Source organism: Giraffa tippelskirchi, chromosome 6 (assembly GCF_054371585.1).
Source record: "Giraffa tippelskirchi isolate mGirTip1 chromosome 6, T2T-mGirTip1v1.2.pri, whole genome shotgun sequence".
In the NCBI taxonomy this organism is placed as follows: Eukaryota; Metazoa; Chordata; class Mammalia; order Artiodactyla; family Giraffidae; genus Giraffa; species Giraffa tippelskirchi.
In genome coordinates this window covers 1,453,552-1,475,265 of record NC_137280.1, presented here as the reverse complement: position 1 = coordinate 1,475,265, position 21,714 = coordinate 1,453,552, and the positions used below count along the sequence as shown (strand labels likewise).

The window sequence follows — 21,714 nt, the reverse complement described above, 5'->3', positions numbered from 1 at the left end:
TAAAAGGGAGAAAGAAATGGAAATAGAAAAACTGGAAGGAATGAAAGACGCGATGGATGGCAAAATAGAGGAGAGGAATTTTCTTTTAATTACAGACAAATGTATGGGCAGGAGAAAGAAGCACAGATAAGAGAAGGTGCCAGACCTGGAAGGCCTAAGCAGGGCGGGGCGGCTCGGGCAGCTCTGAGCCGCGGAGCTTGGGGCAGGGGGGGCAGTGTGGGCGGGGCAACGGTAGGCCCCGCCCACGGGCGGACCGAGGGGCGGGGCTTCCTGCCGGGCCGACGCTCCTGCTCCCCTCTTCCGCTGCCCTCTCGCTGCGGAAGCGCAGAGCGTCTGACAGGCTGGTGCGCCCGCGGCCGCTCGCCCGCCGACCTGAGGTGAGCCGGGTCTCCCCGCTGCATTTGGGCGGGCCTAGGGGCGACTGGTGCCCGCGGCCCCACGGGGCGGGTCAGGGGGGTGGGCTTGGCCGGGGGTGCCCGGCGCGGAGGCCTCGGTCGAGCGGCTGAGGGCCCGGGACGGGCCCGCACCGCGGGGCCTCTGAGCGGCGGGTATGAGGTGACCCACCGGCTCTCGTCCCGCCGGTCCCGGAGGCCCGGCCGTGTCCGGGGCGGGCGGTCCCCGCCAGCCCCTGACCGCGTGTCGTGCCGCCGCGAACGGGCGGCAGGAGGCGGCGAGCGGGGCAGAGACGCCCAGCGCGCCTCAGGTGTTCGCCTCCGAGCCCGCGAAGGCGGACCAAGCGCTGCTTTGGGGCTTGTCGTAAGACTGGTTGAAAGGCGAAGGCGCGCCCACAGCTGAGCACAGTGTGGGGAAGACCCCCGAGTGCCCCGGGAGTGACGGACGGCGGCCCGTGGGCTTCCAGGCGTGGCGGCCTCCTCGGAGTGTCCGTCAGAGGCGGCGATCGGTGGCTGCCTGCTCACGTAACTTACGTGTTTGTATCTGCAGGCCGTGCCTCTCTTTTGAGGTCAGGATCCGTGTGCTCAGCGGCCTAATGGACCTCTCCGTTTGGCTGCACAAAGGCTCCTCACGCTCTCCTAATTAACCTTTTGATCCCCCCACCTCCTACCCAGATCTCAGACTTGACTCGCTCCTGTCGTTCCATGTTCCGGTTAATGTCACCGTTATCCATCCATGTGCCTGAGTGGGAAATCTGGGCGTCATTAAACTCTCCCCCTCCTTCATGATCCGTATCCACGCTATTGCTGAGTGCCCTCACCTTTCCCTCTCAGAGCAGTTTCCTACCGTCCATTCCTCCCTCCACCCTCCCGTCCGTCTTGTTCTGCAGCCCCCATGGAATGATTCCTCATGGCTCTCAAATCGAAATCATGCCTCTAAGGGGTGATCACCATGCCATGACCCCCAGCCACATCCCTCCTCCTGTTTCTCGTAATCTCTTGAGCTGTCACTTAGGCCTTTTGGTTCCTCTTCACATAGCAGGAGTCCTGCAGTTGAGTTAGTCCTTCAAGGCTGAATCGTGTTCGTAGGGAAATCATATCTAGTACCTAAGACCGGGTCAGTGTTCTCCTATTATGTGCTTCTCATTGAAAAAATACTCAATGCGCAGCTCTCGAATGATTAAACAAGTACAGCCTCTGAGTGGAGAATTCCCAGAAGAAAGGGTAACTTTTGAAATGAGCCTGGAAGAATTGGTAGGAGTTACACATATCAGTGCTGTGAGAAGGGGGAGATATGAGTGGCTTAAGCACAGTTTCCCGCTAGAAAGCAGATTCACTGTGAGAACATCCAGTTCTGTTTAAGCCTAGAAGAAGGGAATGGGAGTACGAGTGAAAAGAAGAAAGAAGATCTTAGAAACAATTCTTGAACTGCTCTGAGTAACTCAAAAAGTGGCTTCCTTCTGAAATCATTTAAATGCTTATATTAAGAAACAGGCTTCCCACGGTGGCTCAGTGGTAAAAGAATCCGCCCACCCAGGCAGGAGTTGCAGCAGACCCTGGATTGATCCCTAGGTTAGGAAGATCCCCTGGAGAAGGAAATGGCAGCCCACTCCAGTTTTCTTGCCTGGAGAATCCCATGGACAGAGGAACCTGGCAGGCTATAATCCATGGGGTTGCAAAGAGTCTGACACAACTGAGCACACACGCATAAAAAAAAAAAAAATATATATATATATATGAAGAAGAAACAGCCAGCAGAAACAGCTCAAAGTATCTGTCTTTTGTCCCCACCCCCATCCCCTCTCCTCCCCATTCCGATACTGTGAGCACCATGATTGGGGTTTCAGACCAGTCTCCAGGGTGAAACTCTGTGTCAGTTATTCTCAACTGTGAAGATGGCACAATTAGGGTTACTTTATAAATGGTGCCACACATTTCTGAGTCTGACAGCTTAAAAAGCTTCACTGTCCTAGGTACGGATTTTAGAGTGTGGTCAAGCCTGTGGTGAGTTATTTTAGTCTTCTCTGCAAAAGTCAGTGGAAAGTTGGACAGTTCAGAAGACAAAACTGTTTTGCTTTTTGCCCTCTCTGAAACCTGGGGCAATTCCTTTTTAGCTTTATATATATATTTTTTTTTTAGTCCTGGAATTTTCTTCCCTCAGAATGTCACAGTGGAAAGAGCAGTGGACTTTCAATTCAGAATTGAGTTCAAATTCTGGTTGTGTCATCTGTCTATAAAACCTTGGGCAAATTAGTTATATTCACCGAGCTTTAAGTTCTTCATCTTTACAATCTCTTTAAAAATAATTTTACATGTACAAAGCACCATACTGCCTGATACTCAATTACTGCTTTCTCCTCCTTCCCTTTAAAACTTCTTTAATTTCCATCCATGGTCAGTTGAATCCATGGATGCCAAAACTACAGATACTGAGGGCTGACTGTTCCCTGTATTCTTTTCCTAATTTTTACTTTATTCTTAAACCCAAATATGCATCTATCTTTTAGAATATTTCTTGTGTCATTTCTTTTCCATTCCTCAAATGATTGTTGTTTTTTAAAATGTGATATGGTATGGGCCCTTTGAAAACACTTTCATAGAGTACTTTTTGTTATGAAACTGTTTCTACAATAGAAGTGAAGGAAGCTAGGTTAAAAATGTTTCTTAGTGGACCTGTGAATGAATACTGGAAAAAAAAAAAAGAATCCTAGAATCAGGAGGAGGGTGAATCCTGAATGGAACTATTTTGCAAACTGAGATTTTTTTTTGAACGAACTTCTGTAATTAAGACTTTTTAAGCGATTTGTAACTGCTTTGTCTTTGTATGTGTTGAATCTGTTGAGAAGATGGCTGATCCTTGGCAGGAATGCATGGATTATGCAGTAACCCTAGCAGGACAAGCTGGAGAGGTACGAACTGAAATCTCAGCCATGATGTGATGGATGTGGGCAGTATGTGGTTGCCTTCTTAAACAAAACATGTATTTTTATTGATCTGGATTTGTTTTCAATTTACTTAATGGGTGAATACTTCCATTTTATGTCATTAAACGTTTTGTGATAACAGTTGTGTATCCGAAATCAGTTGTAAGATTCTATGTTTTTATACGTAGAAAGTCATAACCACTAAGAGTTTATTTTATATACATTGTGGTAAGAAATATTTAAGAATACCATTCCAGACAGATTGATTGTTTCAAATCATTTCTATTATTCATCTTTTAATTTGATTTAAAATGACTTATATGCTTTTTCTATTTGCTTACCAAAAAAATCTTTTTAGGTGATTCGTGAAGCTCTCAAGAATGAAATGAATATTATGGTTAAAAGTTCTCCGGTTGATTTGGTAACTGCTACTGACCAAAAAGTTGAAAAAATGCTTATCTCATCCATAAAGGAAAAGTATCCATCTCACAGGTATTGCTTATGTCAGTTTCAGTGATAAAAATGAAATCTAGGTTGGAGTCCAAGAATTTTTACTTTAGACTCAGAAATTGGCTGTGCTTAATTTAAGCTGAACTGGAATTTATCTGGAGGGTGTCAGAACCCCTGAGAGTAGGACTGAGCAGCCCAGGAGGAAGGCAGGGTTAGGGTCGGGGCTGGTTAGGGTTGGGTTAGGGTTGGGTTGGGTCAGGGTTAGGAGCCATCGTTCAGAAGCTGCTGGTAGCCTCACTCCTGACTCGGCTCTCTTTGGATGTCTTACCCCATGAGCTCAAGGTTACAAATCGTCGGCAGAAACATCACTTGCTGAACTTAGGTTTTTTCCCTGAGCTCAAACTTCGCAGGAGCAGTGAACAGGGGATATTTGGATTCCTTTATAGAAAGAGGAGTGTTGGATGCTGGGAAGTTAATGTGACAAATGTCTGTCATAGAGAAGATTTGAAAGTTCAGTTTTATTCTCTACATTGCAAACATTTTTAGGTGCTAAAGGGGTGGTAGCTTTGAGTTTGAGAGAAAATACTAAAATCTGTCTCTCTTATGGGCACAGAAATACAATTGAAATATTGTCATCATTTTAAAGTTTTAACATTGTCATTCGCCAGTTCTTCTTGATCAGGCCATCGGCCTTTCCTGGTATTTTAGCCACTGAGGAGAAAAAAAATTGTTTAAAGCTGCATATGCTTTCTGTCAGTAAAAAAGTTTATAGCTAAGAGAAAAAGACATAAAAGAAATTCATGGTAATGATTATTAGGACTTTTCAGTTTTGAATAAATGACATAAATAACAAAGAAAGTAGGAAAGGAAAGAAGAAATCCAGTGAACTCAGATACCATTTACAGAGTTCACGTGACATTTACTGTGTAGTATGTTTTAGGAAGGCATATTGATACAGTAATTTTGGTGGGTGATTTTCTTTCTCTTTAACTTATTTCATATTTTCTGTATTATCTATTGCTGCATAGCAGATTACTCTTTAAAAACTTAGCAGCTCTAGATAACAAACATATATTATGTTAGAGTTTTCTAGGATCAGGAATCTGGGAGTAGCTGGACTGCGTGGTTCTGGCAAGGGTCTCATAGAGTTATAGTCAAATTGTCCATCTCCTCAAGGCTCAACTGGGGCTGAAGGATCCATTCGCTTATGGTTGTTGGTGACCTCAGCTTCTCATGGCTTGTCTGCTGGCAGCTTCCTTCAATTTCCTCACCATGTGGGCCCCTCCACAGAGTGGCTCATAGCGTGAGCGGCTTCGCCTAGAAAACAGAGGGAAGGGGAAGGTGGAGAAATAGAGTGAATAAGACGGAAACCTTAGTGTCATTTTGTCAGAGTCTTCAGAATTGCACGTTGTCACGTATACTTTGTTTTTTTGGTTAGAAATGAGTCACTAAGTCCAAATTCACACTCAAGGCAAGGGACGTTAAGCTCTACCTCTTGAAGAGAGGGTTATGAGAGAATTGGCAGACTTAAACCTCCACATTTCCTTAGTAAGTTATCATCTGCAATAAAAGCCCTTTTCAGCATCTGTCTTTACTTACCTTGGTAATACATTTGAGAATTTTGAATTCTGTCATCTTTCACATGACTTGTTCTGGAGGAAATAAAATTTTCTCACTTTCATCTGTCTGAAGGAAAAACAATAAAAAAGTGTAGTTGTGTAGACATTTGTTATGTTTTATAGTAGACTAAAGGTTTGAAAATTGTTGAAAACAGTGTAAAGAGTCAGAATTTGTCATATTTGCTTTTAGTTTCATTGGTGAGGAGTCTGTGGCAGCTGGGGAAAAAAGTATCTTAACCAACAACCCTACGTGGATCATTGACCCTATTGATGGAACAACTAACTTTGTACATGGGTATGTTTTTAAAACTTTAATATTGTAATTACTGTTTGTGTATTAACTGAATGGACTGTTCAATATGGTTTTGATAACCACATATACTTTAGAGAATTCTGTGATTGTAAAATATGTTATGCAGAATTTTCATCCGCTGTGGATGAGGTAATGAACTGTCAATGTTACAGACTTGTGCAGTCAAGTGCCCTGTTCACCATTCTTTTTCTCATTGTTGAAACCACATAAAAACGTATGCACGCAACATTGCTGCTTTGAAATCAATTAAGGAACTGACTCAGTACTAGAGTGTGCCTTTATAGAATGCATTTATCCAGGAGAAAAAGACTGTTAAAAAGAACATGGGCTTAGAATGTGTGACCTTGTGACCTTGGGCAAGTTACTTGATCTTTTTAAGCCTCTGTGATTTTTTTTTCATTCTCTAAAATGGGCACATTGATGGTACCGCCTCATAGAATCGTTGATGGGACTTAATGAGTTGTACATTTATATAAAAACTTAATATAGTGCCTGGCACAAAGTAAGTATGTAATTCAGTACATGCTAAGAAGAATATGTTGAAAAAATACATATATACATATACAAATTAAGTATATAAGTCCAGATATATAGAAGAAAGCCTGATGGAATTAAGAGTTTCAACAAGTAGCCGAGTTTGGTGGGGTGACACATAGCTGTCATATTGGAAGTTGCCGTACGCGGCTGTACGTATCTCAACAAATAGAACTGTTCAAGCCGTAAAGCTAAGAGGTAGGATCTGTATATGATGGAATGTTGCTGCAGAAAGATGCTCATGATATGAGGTAACATAGAGAAGATTATAGTACAGTGGATAGTATGATCCCGTTTTTGTTGACATTTAAGCTGTATTCGTGGAACTTGGCATTCAAAAAGTATAGAAAGGCATGTGGTGCCAAGTGGCCTTCCCACTTCCGACCCCAGCTTCTCAGAAGCCGTTTCTGGAGTCGGCTGTTGTTACCAGTTTCTTGTGAACCCTTTTAGAGACGTGTCGGGCCTGGAGAAGCATCCTCCGTGTAGGCATCTGTGTATTCTCGTCCCCCCCCGGCACTTATGCAGAGGGTTGCATACTGTGCACACAGTTCTGGGGAGGGATGAGACTGTTCACAGGAAAAAAATCATAAGCAATTATATTATGAAAAAAAGTTTGTTGAAAATAAGTTCTATCCTGGTAAATTTGTGTGTTTTTTTTTTTTAAAGATTTCCTTTTGTAGCTGTTTCAATTGGCTTTGTGGTAAATAAAAAGGTATGTTGTTTAAATTTATGGTTGGTAAAATGCCTTGCTCTCTTTTCTGAGAAAGATAAATGAGTCTCCATAATAAATTTAGGTTTGTCTCTATTCAGTATATGTAGCTGCATTATTTTGAAATAAAATACAGACCTGCTAAACTTGTGATACTTTTTTCCAGTGAAGAAAAGGTAGTGTCTTCTGAGAAGATTTTACAAGGAAAAAATATGCACAAGTAACTGAAATACAATTCAGTATTTAATCACCATTATATATGTGAATATGATTGGAGTTGATGTAGGATCTGAAATGTTTAATGGAAGAGTTGGATGCTGAGCTAGGAATGCTTTAGTGGACATTTAATAAAGGGAAAGACGAGGAAGTGGTAGGGGCCAAGCATGATGAGAAAGTACAGAGTATATTCAGGAACCTAAATACTTGCTATATCTAAAGCCCAGTAGAGTACTCTCTACACCTATTGCATTTCCATGCTGTTTGAGTATTTGATTAATAAAAAGGAATAAATGATGTTTACTAACACCATACGTAACTGTCTTCAAGGAGCTTGCGATATATTTGATCAACATGTACACAAAAGAGTTAAGAACACCCTGAAAATAAAAACATAAATTAGTGCAAATGAAATCTTAGGCACAGGATTGTATTAATCAGTGAGAACCTTCAAAAGGAGATAAGTGAGCATTTCTCTTATCATCAGTTCTGGGCTGTTGAATTCCTAGTTCAGTGCAAAAGTTAGATGTCGAACTATGAAAAAATTTAAAAAGTACTGTAAGAACATGAAGAGGTGTAACACATCCTGCCAGCAGCAATTTGAGGAAATCTTTGTAATAAATAGAAGGGTTCTTAGAATTTGGTCATGTGAGTTGGGTCATATTGGGAATTTTCCAGGTAAAGAAGAAAAGGAAAGCATTTTAATCAGACGAGCAGGATGTGTATGGGCGACAGTAAGATGTTCATTTTGAGTAAAATTCTGGAAATGGTCGGAGCAGAACTGGTGAGGTGAGCTTACTGTGGTCAGGCCGTGAGGCCCTGTGTTCTGCCTGTGCTAGAACACTTAGTGATTTCAAGGTGGTAGGAAACCAGGAGAGGTTTTTTCAGTGCAGAGTGCCAGATAATTCCAGCAATGTTAAAGGTCACACCAGAGAGGTGGGCAATTCTGAACTGAGATGGAATTGGTGAGAATAACTGAGGAAATGGCCAAAATCAGGAAGTGTTTTCAAGATAAAATTGACTCATGGGGAAGGACTGAGGCGTGCGTGATGAGGTTGTGAGTGAGCATGATCTCTTTGGTTGAGGTTTCTGCAAGCCTAGGTCCCGAAGCACAGCTCCTGACCTGTGTTGATGGGGTTGGTGGGAGCCACACATATAGGGGTAGTTGACTTTGTGGACTGGAAGGAAAACTGTAAGAATCGAGAGAGCTGAAAGGGAATTGGAAGACAAGGAAGAATGGAAACCCCTGAGACACACAGCTCTTGGGGGTTAGGCAGAGAAGAAAGTCAGAAGGAAAAGTGACCCCAAGAGAGATCAGAGGTAGGAGGACCAGGAGGACACCACCAGGAACACAGAGTGTGGGGTTAACTGTTCGTGGTCCGCAGCCTCCAGGTCTTCAGAGAAGACGTTTGGTCCGTAGGAGTCCATTCATGATCTCTCTGCATGGAGTTTCAAGAGATGCATGATCAGAGCAGAAGCCAGATTGTAATGTAGAAAGAGAGTGAGAGACACAAAGTCTAGACCACTCTGTGGCAATGAAGAGAAAATGAGAAGGTAATGAAGGCTTAGTGAGGGAGGGTCACTTTGGCGAGAAAGTACCAGAATCAAAGCCCAAGAGACAGGAATCCGTTGATGGAGCAGTTTTTCAGAGAAATGTAACACAGGAGGAAGGAGTCACCATAGAAAACAGGAAGGATCTGTCTTCATCTGAGGCGGGAAGCAGAGAAGTCGAAATGTACACCCGAGTCTGGGAACTGATGGGAGGAGCCTCAGAGTTCCGACCTGACGACCTCTGCCTCGGGCGCAGCTGGGAATCAGCATTTTAAATAGCCCGCAGTCTAGCCATTTAAAAACATCAACATACCAGATATTCTTGCTGCTTTCTTAGAAAAAGTATCGATTGAATGAAGAAAAATTCTCAGGTTTGGTAAAGAAAGCTTGCGTTCCTTCCACAGATGGAGTTTGGAATTGTATACAGTTGCCTGGAGGATAAGATGTACACTGGCCGGAGAGGAAAAGGTGCCTTTTGCAATGGTCAAAAACTACAGGTGTCACACCAAGAAGGTAGGCTCACCCTCTCATTTCTGGTGTGGTTCACACCGTGTGCTCGCATGTTAACCTGAGAGTTCGCCAAGTGTTGCGTGACTCATAAGCGTGTCTGTTTTCTCTGTACTTTCTCATTGTGACCACTGTTGTGGACGCGGTCGTGGAAGCTGGAGAGGCAAGTGCAGCGCAGCAGGCGGTGTGCGCATGAGGCTCCGGCTTTGTCGGGGGCCCCGGGGTAGCGAGCAAGCCTCCCACCCTCGCAGCACGATTGGGTCGCTGCTTCAGCCCCCGCGTCTCAGATTCTTTCTAGACTTCTCTGCTCTGATGCCATTGGGACTGCTGCTGCTGCTGCTAAGTCGCTTCAGTCGTGTCCGACTCTGTGCGACCCCATAGACGGCAGCCCACCAGGCTCTGCCATCCCTGGGATTCTCCAGGCAGGAATACTGGAGTGGGTTGCCATTTCCTTCTCCAGTGCAGGAAAGGGAAAAGTGAAAGTGAAGTCGCTCAGTCGTGTCCGACTCTTAGCGACCCCATGGACTGTAGCCTACCAGGCTCCTCCGTCCATGGGATTTTCCAGGCAAGAGTACTGGAGTGGGGTGCCATTGCTTTCTCCGGCCATTGGGACTAGTTATTAGTAAATTGAAAGGGAAAAGGCTCTTCAAGTTGGGAACCATTAAAATGAGACAAAAAGATTTTATATATAGGATGGGTCAAGAGCACCTTTCTACTGTATAGTGCAGGGAACTATATTCGGGTCCCATGGTAAACCATAATGGAGAAGAGTACAAAAAAGAATACATATATATATAAAACTACAACGGAATCACTTTGCTGTACAACAGAAACTAACCAACATAGTAAATCAACTATACTTCAATAAATTTTTTTTAAATGAGGCATTAACTTTTTGTAATGAGCTTAGTGATTGGCCTTTTTAAGTCTGCTTTCTCTGGGACACCTCACTGTGTTGTGGAGGCGCTTATCTTCCCTAAAGCAATCCCAGCATTTTCCACAGTTTGCACTTGCAAATTTGTTTCTTTTTTTTTTTTTTTTCAGATTCTTTTATGTGCACCAAAAACTTCAGAATCCTCCTACGCTTTTATAATTTTTCTCCTCAGGCACTTAATTTGAGGGCAGATTTTGAATTTGTTTTCTTTTTATTGAACTCTAAGACCCCAGAGATTAGAAGATACATCCTAATTTTCAAGATGTTAACATGTGAAAAAAATGTGCATCTTAGAATTGAAGGAACATGGCAGATTTCATAGAAAGAACTCTTTCCCCTTTTCTGTTATTTCTTTCACTTAAACAGGTTATGTGATCGTTAGAAGAGTTCACAGTTATAAACAAGGTTCGGAATAACCTGGTCACTTAAACAGGTTATGTGATCGTTAGAAGAGTTCACAGTTATAAACAAGGCTCGGAACAAGCTGGTGGGCACACATCTCAGCTGTGGGCGGAGATGAAGTGTGAGGTGTCCCAGGAGTAGCCTGTGAGCCAGGAGGGTTGAGGGTTGAGCTTTGGTCACGATGTTTCAAAGAGAGAATGGAAAATATTGGGTAATTTGTCAAGTTAGTAAATGGAGGTCAGATGAGTTATTTTAATTTTATTAAAGTATAGTTGATTTACAGTGTATTAATTTCTACTATACAGCAAAGTGATTCCATTGTACATATTTGTATGCTTTTCCGTATTCTTTTCCATGTGGTTGGTCACAGGATGTTAGCGTGGTTCCCTGTACAGTAGGGCCTTGTTCATCTGTTCTATATGTGGTAGCTTGCATTTTCCAATCGCAAACTCCCAATCCTCCCCTGCCCCACCTCTTCTCCGCTGTGGTAACCCCAAGGCCGTTCTCTATATCTGAGCCTGTTTCTGCTTCATAGGTATGTTCATTTGTCATGTTTTAGACTCCACATGTAAGTGATGTCATATGGTGTTTGCCTTTCTCTCTCTGACTTCTCTCAGTACGGTAACCTCTAGGTTCATCCATGTAGCCGCAAATGGCATTATTTTGTGGTCAAGTGATATTCCATCATATGTATGTACCACACCCTCTGTATCCGTTCCTCTGTTGATGGACATTTAGGTGCTTCCGTATCGTGGCTGCTGTAAATAGTGCTGCCGTGAATGTAGGAGCACATGTGTCTGTTTCAATTACAGTCTTGTGTGGATATATGTCCAGCTGGATCATATGGCAACTCCATTTTTAGTTTTCTGAGGAACCTCTGTACTGTTTTCCATAGTGGTTACACCTGTTTACATTCCTACCAACAGTCAGTCAGTCAGTTCAGTCGCTCAGTCGTGTCCGACTCTTTGCGACCCCATGAATCGCAGCACGCCATGCCTCCCTGTCCATCACCAACTCCCAGAGTTTACTCAAACCCATGTCCATTGAGTCAGTGATGCCATCCAACCATCTCATCCTCTGTCAGACCCTTCTCCCTCCTTCAATCTTTACCAGCATCAGGGTCTTTTCCAAGGAGTCAGTTCTTCGCATCAGGTGGCCAAAGTATTGGAGTTTCACCATCAGTCCTTCCAATGAATATTCAGGACTGATGTCCTTTAGGAGGGACTGGTTGGATCTCCTTGCAGTCCAAGGGACTCTCAAGAGTCTTCTTCAACACCACAGTTCAAAATCATCAATTTTTCGGGGCTCAGCTTTCTTTATATTCCAAGTCTCACATTCATACGTGACCACTGGAAAAACCATAGCTTTGACTAGACGGACCTTTGTCGGCAAAGTGATGTCTCTACTTTTTAATATGCTGTCTAGGTTGGTCATAGCTTTTCTTCCAAGGGGAAAGCGTCTTTTAATTTCATGGCTGCAGTCACCATCTGCAGTGATTTTGGAGCCCCAAAAAATAAAGTCTCACTGTTTCCCCATCTATTTGCCATGAAGTGATGGGACCGGATGCCATGATCTTCGTTTTTTGAGTGTTGTTTTAAGCCAGCTTTTTCACTCTTCTCTTTCACTTTGATCAAGAGGCTCTTCTTCTCTTAACAGTGGTACCATTTAATTTTAATTTTTGTTTGATTTCAAATCTATATATAAACTATTTCTAAATTCTACTTTTTAAAAAAAATATGTAAGGTATTTGGTGGCTAAATGTATCATGGATGTAGGCAAACTGATTATATTCTGCACTTTTGGGGAGGTAGTCTAAGAAGCTAGAGTCCTTTTGATGATTATAAAAATGATAAAATGACTAGAAGAGAAGAAAAATTGATAAATATTTAAAGCCTTAGAAAGAAACAGATATGATTCAACTAGGAAGAAGGATAAAAATGTCCAATTTGTTGAGTTATAAGTGTCAAATTTTTTTATCAGGATTCTTATTGATCAACTGTAGTAATTATTTGAAACTTTTTCTTTTAGATGTTACCAAATCTATCTTGGTGACAGAGTTGGGCTCTTCCAGAACACCAGAGACTGTGAGAATTATTCTTTCCAATATGGAAAGGCTTCTTTGTCTTCCCATCCATGGGTAAGCTCTTTTCACTTTATCCCTAAAGTTGAACATTCTATTATATTATGCTATAGATAATTTGACATTCTAAGGAATACATTTTTATTTAGAAATGAACTTTTAATTAATAGACATGGAGTCAGTACCATAATTCTAATTTTAAAATGTGATTTTTAAAACTTTCATTTGAAAATAATTTGAAATTGAACAAAATTTGCAGAAATAAAAACCTATCAGAAACAGCAGTATGCAGCTTACCCAAATTCAGCTATCATTAACATTGTACCCATTGCTTTATCATTTTCTCATTCCTTCTTTTCTGTCTCTTTCTTTGTGTATATGTGTGTGTTTGTGTAAATATTCTCCTTTTTTCCCCTCAGCTATTTCATGGTAAATTGCTTAGTTTGTGGCTCTTTACCCCTAAATAATTCAGTTTGTTATTTCCTAAGAATAGCGGTATTCTCTTCCATAACCACAGTACAACTATTGACTTCATAATTTTATTCTATTTCTATCCACACATACTTAGTTTTGTCAGTTATCTAACTATGTCTTCTATAGCATTTTTTTTTTCCTCCAGGGCAAGATTCAGTCTAGGGTTAGCATTACATTTGGTTGTCATGTCTATTTCATTGCCTTTAATCTGGAACATTTCCATAACCTCAGCATTACCCACTTTCTCTAAGTTTTTAAGTTATTTGCACAAGGTATGCAAGGTAGAAAAAGGTACTCTTTTTCTATTTATAAACAATTCAATTTTATTCTCATGGGTTTCTTTTATATTAAAACTCTTTATGATGCCCTTAATATTCTCTTTCTTACTTAATTGTTCTGTTAGTTCTGTAAAGACTCCAGAGCTGCTTAGCTTCCGCCTGTTGCCTGTATAACATTCAGTAATTTTGCTCTGCTTTTCTCTTTTTCTCTCCCTTTTAATCTAGTTTTTTTATTATTTATTTTTTAATTGAAGGATAATTGTATTACAGAATTTTGTTGTTTTCTGTCAAACCTCAACGTGACAGTTTTAAGTTGCATTCTTTCTACTTTGTCAGGCGTATTATTATTACATATTCTTTCACTCATACTCCCATCCTGTGGTCTTAGTTTTTCCTTTATAAAATGCTCACTGTCCTGTGAAGTTTTCCTGGTGTCAAAAGTTCAGAAATAACAGAAGTAAAACCATTGAGTCACTGAATTCAATATTTACTGTGCACACACCAAAAAGACGCTTTGCAAACTAAGAACACCCCGGCCAAAACATGGGATGAGGCTCAGCTGTGTGTTGTTATAAAGCAGCTTTTACAGTGAGAAGGCAGTGACTATTGATTCTTCAAAATGATTGGCTATGATAAAATTGTCTGAAATGATAGGGAATTGATTAGTGCTTAACTCATATCAACCTTGAGAAACAATATAAGGTTTGCTTGTAATTTTCAGAAGCAGAAGCAAGAGGTGATCCAGGTCTAGTTACTTTTTCAAAATGTGCTAAATTAAGCTTTGCTTTCCTGACTAAACTGACTTGGTCTTCTCAGGGAATGTTCAAGACCGCTCTCTGTTTTTTGCTTTAACACCTATCGCCTTTAGATTGGTGAAGCTCATCCTCTAGTAGATTCTTTGGGAAGGGCACCTGTGTGCGGTATTCCATGACTTCTGGCATACTCCAAACTATTTTCCTGTGGGCTTGAAACTCCGAGGACAGCTTGGCTGGATAGAACATCCTTAGTGAAAGAAAGTATGAAGAATATTTCTTTAAAAAGGCTATTTCACTGTTGCTTTGCTTTGTATGTTGTTTTTGAGAAATCTGATGCCAGTCTGATTTTCTTGGCTTTTAAATTATTTCATGTTTTATGTAGAGTCTCTGAGAAATTTTTTTTCTTTTAATCTTTCATGGCTGACACTTTTATAAGGGTCTATCTTGGAATTCTTAGAATTGCTTGTTGTGGGATGATTTTCTCCCTTTAATAGGTGGACTAGTGTCTCTTTTTTGAGTTGATTGACAGTGTTGTGTTAGTGTCAGGTGTATAGCACAGTGATTCAGTCGCGCACATCCACATTCACCCTTTTGTGGGCTCCTTTCTCACGTGGGTCGTCCCCGAAGACTGAGCCGGGCTTGCTGTGCGGGACGGTGGGCCCTTGTTGGCCGTCGGTCTTACTTACAGGTGTGTGTGTTCATCTCAAGCCCCGATTGACCCTCCCCCATGGTTCCTCTGTGAACCATAAGCTTGTTTTTAATATCTGTCTGTTTCTGTTTTGTGAATAAGTCATTTGTCTCTTTTTTAAAGAATTAGACTCCATGTATCATACAATATTACTGACATGTGGAGTCCTCTTATTTCTTAAAAATAATGAAGGGTCTCAGTGAACAGACCTGACTGCTTTATTTTCAGAGGTTTAAACAATTAAAAAAGAAGTTTGAGTAAAAAATTTACAGACACGGCGACTCTTTTTTCTCAAATACTTCAGTGTGTGTATTTTTGATAAAAGGGACATACTCTAAGATAACCACAACACAGTTATAAAAATCGGGAAATTAGCTTTGATACATTTTCTAATATAGTGACAATTAAATTTTGAAAGATCTAATCCAAGGTCCAAGCCGGAGTCATATGCTGCACTTTAAGTGTTACTCTCATCGAGCCTTTTTTTTTTGTAAGATTTATATAATTTGGCTGTGCTGGGGCTTGGTTGCGGCAAGCGGGGGCTGCTCTCCACGGGGGTTCAGGGGCTCCTCCCTGCGGGGGCTCCTCTGGTCCGGGAGCACAGGCCCCCGGCACGGGCGCAGGAGTTGCAGCTCCCAGGCTCCAGAGCCCTGGCTCAGGAATTGTGCTGCTTGGGCTTAGCTGCTCCTTGGCATGTGGGGTCTTCCCGGACCAAGGATCGAACCTGTATCCCTGCATTGGCAGGCAGATTCTTTACCATTGAGGCACCAGGGAAGCCCTCATCAATGCCTTTTAATCTGGAACGGTTGCTTAGTCTTTATCTTTTATGACCTTGACATTTTTGAAAAATGTAGGGCGGTTGCTTTATAGCATGCCTTTTGACTTGAGTTTGTTGGATTTCCTCTTGATTAGATGTTGGCTGTGAGCTTTTGGCAGGAATGCAGCAGAAGTACTGTTGTGTCCTCCTCCTCAGCGCCTTCTGTCAGCAGACAGGGCACCTCTGTTCCACTGTGTGTGTCACTCAGCCATGTCCGACTCTGCGACCCCCTGGACCGTAGCCCGCCAGGCTCCTCTGTCCATGGGATTCTCCAGGCCAGAATACTGGAGTGGGTCGCCATGCCCTCCTCCAGGGGATCTTCCCAACCCAGGGATCAAACCCAGGTCTCCCGCATTGCAGGTGGATTCTTTACCAGCTGAGCCACCAGGGGAGCCCTTTGTCCCATTACTGGATGCTAACTTTGATCACTTGCCGTCTTTCCCATTGTAATTATTATGTATCTTACAGGGAGATACTTCGATGCATAAATATCAGTCATTTTAGGATTTATTGATGATTCTTTCCTGAGTCAGTTATTATTATAATGGCTGATAAAATGATGTCTGTACTTACCCTAACTTGGTGTATTTCCAAGGACAAGGTTCAGTGAGAAGGCAGACCTGAAGCGGTCCTCACGGGCAGGCCTCGGTGTCAGCAGAGCCCGGCAGGGCTGTTCCCTCCTGGCCCCTCGTGCCGATGCCCGCGCTGCTGGGGGTGGCCAGGGGCACACTTGCATGAAGCTCCTACAGGCTCCTTGTGTTGTGGGGCTGTCGTCCCCGGGTCTAGACCACAGTGACAATACACGCATGCCACGGTAGCAGAATTACAGCATTTTCTTCAGTGTTTTTCTTCCCAAAGTATCATCGTTTCAATGTTTATCTTACATATGATTGCTTTGTTAGGCTTCATTCTGTCATTTATATAGTGTATCATGATAATTAGATTTTACATATTTTGATTTTAAAATTAAGTACCACCTTTTATTTTTTTAACATTCTGTAGATTGGTTCAAGTGATCTCAGTCCACATTTGAAACTGAAGCTAAGGAAGAATGCCTTATTTCAAGAATTATTTTTTCCTGTCTTGTCTGTCAGGATCCGAGGTGTTGGAACGGCAGCTCTGAACATGTGCCTGGTGGCTGCTGGGACTGCGGACGCATATTATGAAATGGGGATTCACTGCTGGGATGTTGCAGGTGCTGGCATCATTGTGACTGAAGCTGGCGGAGTGCTCCTGGATGTCACAGGTAAAACTGCGAAATAGGAAAGCATCGTTTTCTTTCCATACCTATAGGACTGTCCTCCAAGTATGGCCTTTTTTTTAGATGTATCTTTTAATATTTCCCTTTAATATTTTTTTCAGTGTTTACATTTCAGCTCTTCAAGGCAAGACAAACCATGTAATTTTCTGCAGAATCAAAATAGCAAATATTGGGAGACAGAGGCAAAAATGAGAAGCTAATGGTAGTGTGCAATTAATAATAAATGGCTAAGCCTCTAAAGGGCTTCCCTGGTGGCTCAGCTGGTAAAGAATCTGCCTGCAATGCAAGAGACTTGGGTTCAATCCCTGGGTTGGGAAGATCCCCTGGAGAAGGGAAAGGCTACCCACTCCAGTATTCTGGCCTGGAGAATTCCAGGGACTGTATAGTCCATGGGGTTGCAAAGGGTCACACGTGACTGAGCAACTTTCACTCTCACTTTCAAGCCTCTTCAACGATAAGTACCAGAAACTCTTGAGAGGCTATAGAAAGTGTCTAGAAAGGCACCGAATCTGAGGTTCATACCAGGAGCTCTTTGAGTGGTGACCCTGGTGGCAGCGGAGCATGGGCTTCCTCCACCATCCCTTTCTGCCCTGGCCCTGGAGGAGTTACATACTTTCTCTGCACGGATGATGGAATTTTGAAAAGTAAAGAGTGAACCTGGGTTAAAAGAATTCACCAGTGGTCTGGGAGAAAAGCAGCAAAGAATTGAGGTGGGAAGGAGAGCAGTGTGCAAATCCCTGGCCTCGGGTTTTCTGTCGACAGGTTCCAGACATTAAAGAGGTAACGAGAGTAATGAAAGCGACAGTCGGGCACATAAAAGGAGAAATGAAGCTGACGCGCGTCAGACCCCACTGCCTTCGCAACCGGGGTTTCTAAAGATGCTCAGAAACTCATTCACGTTTTAGCAAAGCTTAAAGATTGTGGTTATGACACAGTGTGGTTTTTTTCAAGATAATAGAAAATATTAAATGTTATTATCAACCATAGTACATACCTCTATGCTTGTTTTATAGGAATTATTTTTTACAAGATATAACCATTTTCCATACTTGATTTTAGGTGGACCATTTGATTTGATGTCACGAAGAGTAATTGCTTCAAGCAGTAAAACATTAGCAGAAAGGATAGCCAAAGAAATTGAGATAATACCTCTCCAAAGAGATGATGAAGATTGACTCTGACAGCTTCACACACTCACTCATGGTTGTGTCTCCAGGGTTTCTGACGCACTCACGGTGTTACAAGACTCAGGACCTTCTGTTTCTCTTGAATCCTATGATCGGTGTAAACCGCTTTCAGCGTCCATATGTAAAAACTACAATGTGTTCTGTGTTTTACTAACGGTAGGTGGGCAAGAATGGATGAAATAGTTCATTGTTTTAAAAATGTCTGTGGTAAGAATGTGCTTTCCCAAAGTATGCAGGCAGTTGATGAGATACGTTATCACATCAACGGAAATAGCCAGCTAGCAATTTAGAGTTTCTACGTATTTATGAGCCTGTGCAATTTTGACTTACTATTTCTGTGCATATGCATTCTTAATCAAACAGTTAACTTTTTGGAAAATTTTTTCTTTAGTTTCAAAAGCCATAGTAAATTAAATTTGTAAGAAGTATGTAATGAATACTGCCTAGACCAAGATTTCTTTCTCTGCAGAAAACCTTGTGTTAGTCATCAGTGTAGCACCAAACATGGTACCTGTCAAATAGGAGGCAATTCAGAAATAAGCTTTGAAAGAATGAGTATTTTGAAGGTAGTAATTCCTAGTTGCTACAGAAAGTAATGAGCTGGTCATTCTGTAATTTTCCTTCAGGTTTGGACATAAGAACTGTCTAGTCACCCGTTTTATATTTCACGTTACCGTTCCTGGTAACGTTTCGTATTGCCAGGCCATTCCAGTGGCTGCGCCAAACAAGACTCACCTTGCCACTTTGGGCTGTGCTTCTGTTTTAATCGGCAGTAGCAGCAGGTAGAGCAGAGGAGGAGCCCGTGAGCCGGAGACACCGTTCTCCTCGCACCTGCGTGTGGCCCCGGCGTCGCTTTCCTGTCGCACAGGACCCGCTGTCCCCAAGCTGAGTAGCGTTAAATGGTACCTGATTATTATGGCACAGTCTGGGGTCAGGAGTTCCGGGCACCTTAGCGAGGAATCCTGTCCCAAGGGTCTTCCGTGCGCCTGCACCCGAGATGTTGAACGGAGCTGCAGGCATCTCAGAGTCCCACTGGGGCTGGAAGCCCCTCCTCAGTCTCGCTTGTGTGGCTGTTGGCGGCAGCTCCTTGCTGTCTGGTGGCCGGAGGGTTCCCTTCCTCTCCATCTTCGTAGATGAATGTCCTCATTGCATGGCGACTGCCTTCCCCCGGAAGAAGTGAACCGTGAGGAGGCAAGCAGGAACCGCTGTGCGTCCTGTAACCCAGTCTCTCAAGTCGTCACTGTCACTTCCATTCTTTTCTGTTCAATAGATGTGTCTTAGTCAGCCACGCTCAAAGGCTGGGGAATTCCCCAAATAGATAGCATCATTCTAGAACTCTCTCTCTCGAGCTCCAGACTCATGCTTCCAGAGGCCGAGTAAAATCTCTCTCAGTGTGTTGCAGATATCTCGTACTGAACGTGTCTCCAAATAAACTCAATGCCTGCTCCCGTCTGCTCCTCTCCTTACATTTTTCTTGGTTAATAGCATTTTACGCTGGCAGGTAGGTGATAGCCTCGCCCTCCCGTCCCTCTCACCTCCTACCTCAGTTGGCCACCAGTTGTGTTCAAATGTATCGGAAAGTCTCTGGAATTTTTCTCCAGTTCCGCGTCTCCCCTGCAACAGCTGGACAGTTACCTCCTGAACTGTTACAATAGTCTAGTCACTAGTGCCCCCTCCAGTCTCTCCTCCACACCAACACCCAGATCTCTCACTGAAAATCTAATCACTCAGATAAATAAGGGGGTAAAAAAAGGGCTTCCCTGGTGGTCCGGTGGTTAATGTCCAAGTCCCCTTGCAGTTGAGAGGACTCGGGTTCAAGCCCTGCTCCGGGAGCTAAGACCCCCCTGCTGTGGAGCAGTGAAGTCCACAGGTAGAGCGACGCCTGCCCGCAGCAACAGAGGGGCCTGCGTGCCCGCAGCTGAGACCCAGCGCAGCCGGAGAAACCATGTTCTCAGATCCAGTCCCTCACCAGGCAAGGATACTGGGGTGGAAGCCCACGGAACATACACCTGGGCTTCCCTGTGGCTCAGTCAATAAAGAAGCCACCTGCAGTGCAAGAGACCCAGGTTCAATCCCTGGGTCGGGAAGATCCCTGGAGGAGGAGGTGGAAGCCCACTCCAGTGTTCTGGCCTGGAGAATCTCACGGACAGAGGAGCCTGGTGGCTACAGCCGAGGGCGTCGCAAGAGTCAAACACGACTTAGCAACTACACCACCACCACCACCACTCCCCAGATTAAATTTATCTCTGATCCATCACTTCCAACACGCAAACCCGAATTCCTCACGTGATGCCCGCATCCTTGCACTGTTTGACTCCTGTACTCACTCCTTCCAGCTGCTTTTGGCCAAAGCCCCACAGGCAGCCTGTGATCAAGCCACCACCAGAAAGGACCAAAGTAGCCCACCAATCCAAGCTTCATCTGCCTGGAATTCCCGTCTCCTACCAGATTCAACAGAGGTGTACCCACCCTCCAAAACGTAAGCCAAAGGTCACTTCCTCTCCACCCCATCTTTGGCTCACCTGTTGGATTTTATGCAAACCCATATTGAATTTGTCTCAGTAAGAGTTTTTGTTTGTATGTCTGTATCCTCATAATACTCTGAGCTCTTTGGGAGGAAGGATCATGAGTAAGTCAAGTTTCTGACTGTCAAGCAATAAATGTCAATATTTTGGTGGGGGAAAAAATTGGTATGTATTAATTATTTTTTAAGAGAATGGGTTTTATTTATTCAGCCTTAGTTTGTTCTTTTATGAGTGGTTGTTTTCTGGAGAAAGTGAAATCTTTTTAGATTTCTGAGTGGATAAATGTGGCTTAAAAACCAGCACCTGCGTTTCAGAAAACCAGCACCTGCGTTTCAGAAAACCAGCACCTGCGTTTCAGAAAACCAGCACCTGCGTTTCAGAAAACCAGCACCTGCGTTTCAGAAAACCAGCACCTGCGTTTCAGAGTTCCCAGCGGATCTGTTCGCTGAAGACCATCTCCACTTTGTCCTCTGTGCTGGCAGAAAGTGGCCACTAGGGGGCATCATGGTTACGTTCACGTTATTCACTGTGACGTGATTGACTTCAGGGCAAAGGCCAGTTTTGAAAACAAAAAGCTCTTCATGACCCACAGTTTTTAGCTATGCATGACTTTTGAAAGAAAATTAACATTTAAACTTCCTACCCCTTATCTCCATTCTTCACACCACTCAGAAATCCTTCCGCCAACAGTCACATTTGGAATGTTTGCTAAGAAAACTCAACTCCCCATCTTCCCTCTACCTCCAGCAAATTCTTCACTAAACAAACATTATCTCCAACTCGACACAAACCACTTTGACAGAAAATATGGAAGATAGAACATTTTCAACCAGCATTTATTAGGAGGCAGGGATTGTGCTGAGGTGTACGTAGGTAGAGGAAAAGTAACTAAGAGTTGGTACGTAGCTAGTTTGTCTATTTATAACTGAGGTGAAAAAAAGTAACTGGGCATTTTAAAGAAGTAACAGAACAGAAGAATAAGTATGCAAATAAGGCAGCAATGCAGGAAGTTGGAAACAACTGCGTTGAATCACTAGAGTTAGCTAGACTTAGGGGAGGAGAAAGCCCGTTTAGGGTTTGGGGGGTGTTTTTGGCCAT

The 21,714-nt window shown here is 43.0% G+C and overlaps 1 protein-coding gene and 1 long non-coding RNA gene across 3 annotated transcripts; one reads left to right on the top strand and one right to left on the bottom strand.

Annotated features, from left to right (window-relative positions):
* The first annotated feature begins 313 nt into the window (after positions 1-313).
* On the top strand, positions 314-19,543 carry IMPA1 (inositol monophosphatase 1). Of its 2 annotated transcripts, XM_081504888.1 has the most exons (9): positions 314-377; positions 3,239-3,301; positions 3,675-3,808; positions 5,576-5,680; positions 6,899-6,944; positions 9,113-9,221; positions 12,580-12,688; positions 16,738-16,889; positions 17,964-19,543. In XM_081504888.1, exons 2-9 carry the CDS (start codon positions 3,239-3,241, stop codon positions 18,077-18,079), a joined length of 834 nt encoding a protein of 277 aa, XP_081361014.1. In that variant the 5' UTR covers positions 314-377; the 3' UTR covers positions 18,080-19,543. The 2 variants fall into 2 exon arrangements, 1 of the variants encoding a protein (XP_081361014.1); XR_014057895.1 differs by lacking the exon at positions 12,580-12,688.
* LOC145511488 (uncharacterized) lies at positions 4,263-8,723 on the bottom strand. The gene is made up of 2 exons (XR_014057896.1): positions 5,366-8,723; positions 4,263-5,083 (listed from the first exon to the last, which is right to left on the bottom strand). It is a non-coding gene; the product is annotated as an uncharacterized LOC145511488 (long non-coding RNA).
* Positions 19,544-21,714: the final 2,171 nt, after the last annotated feature.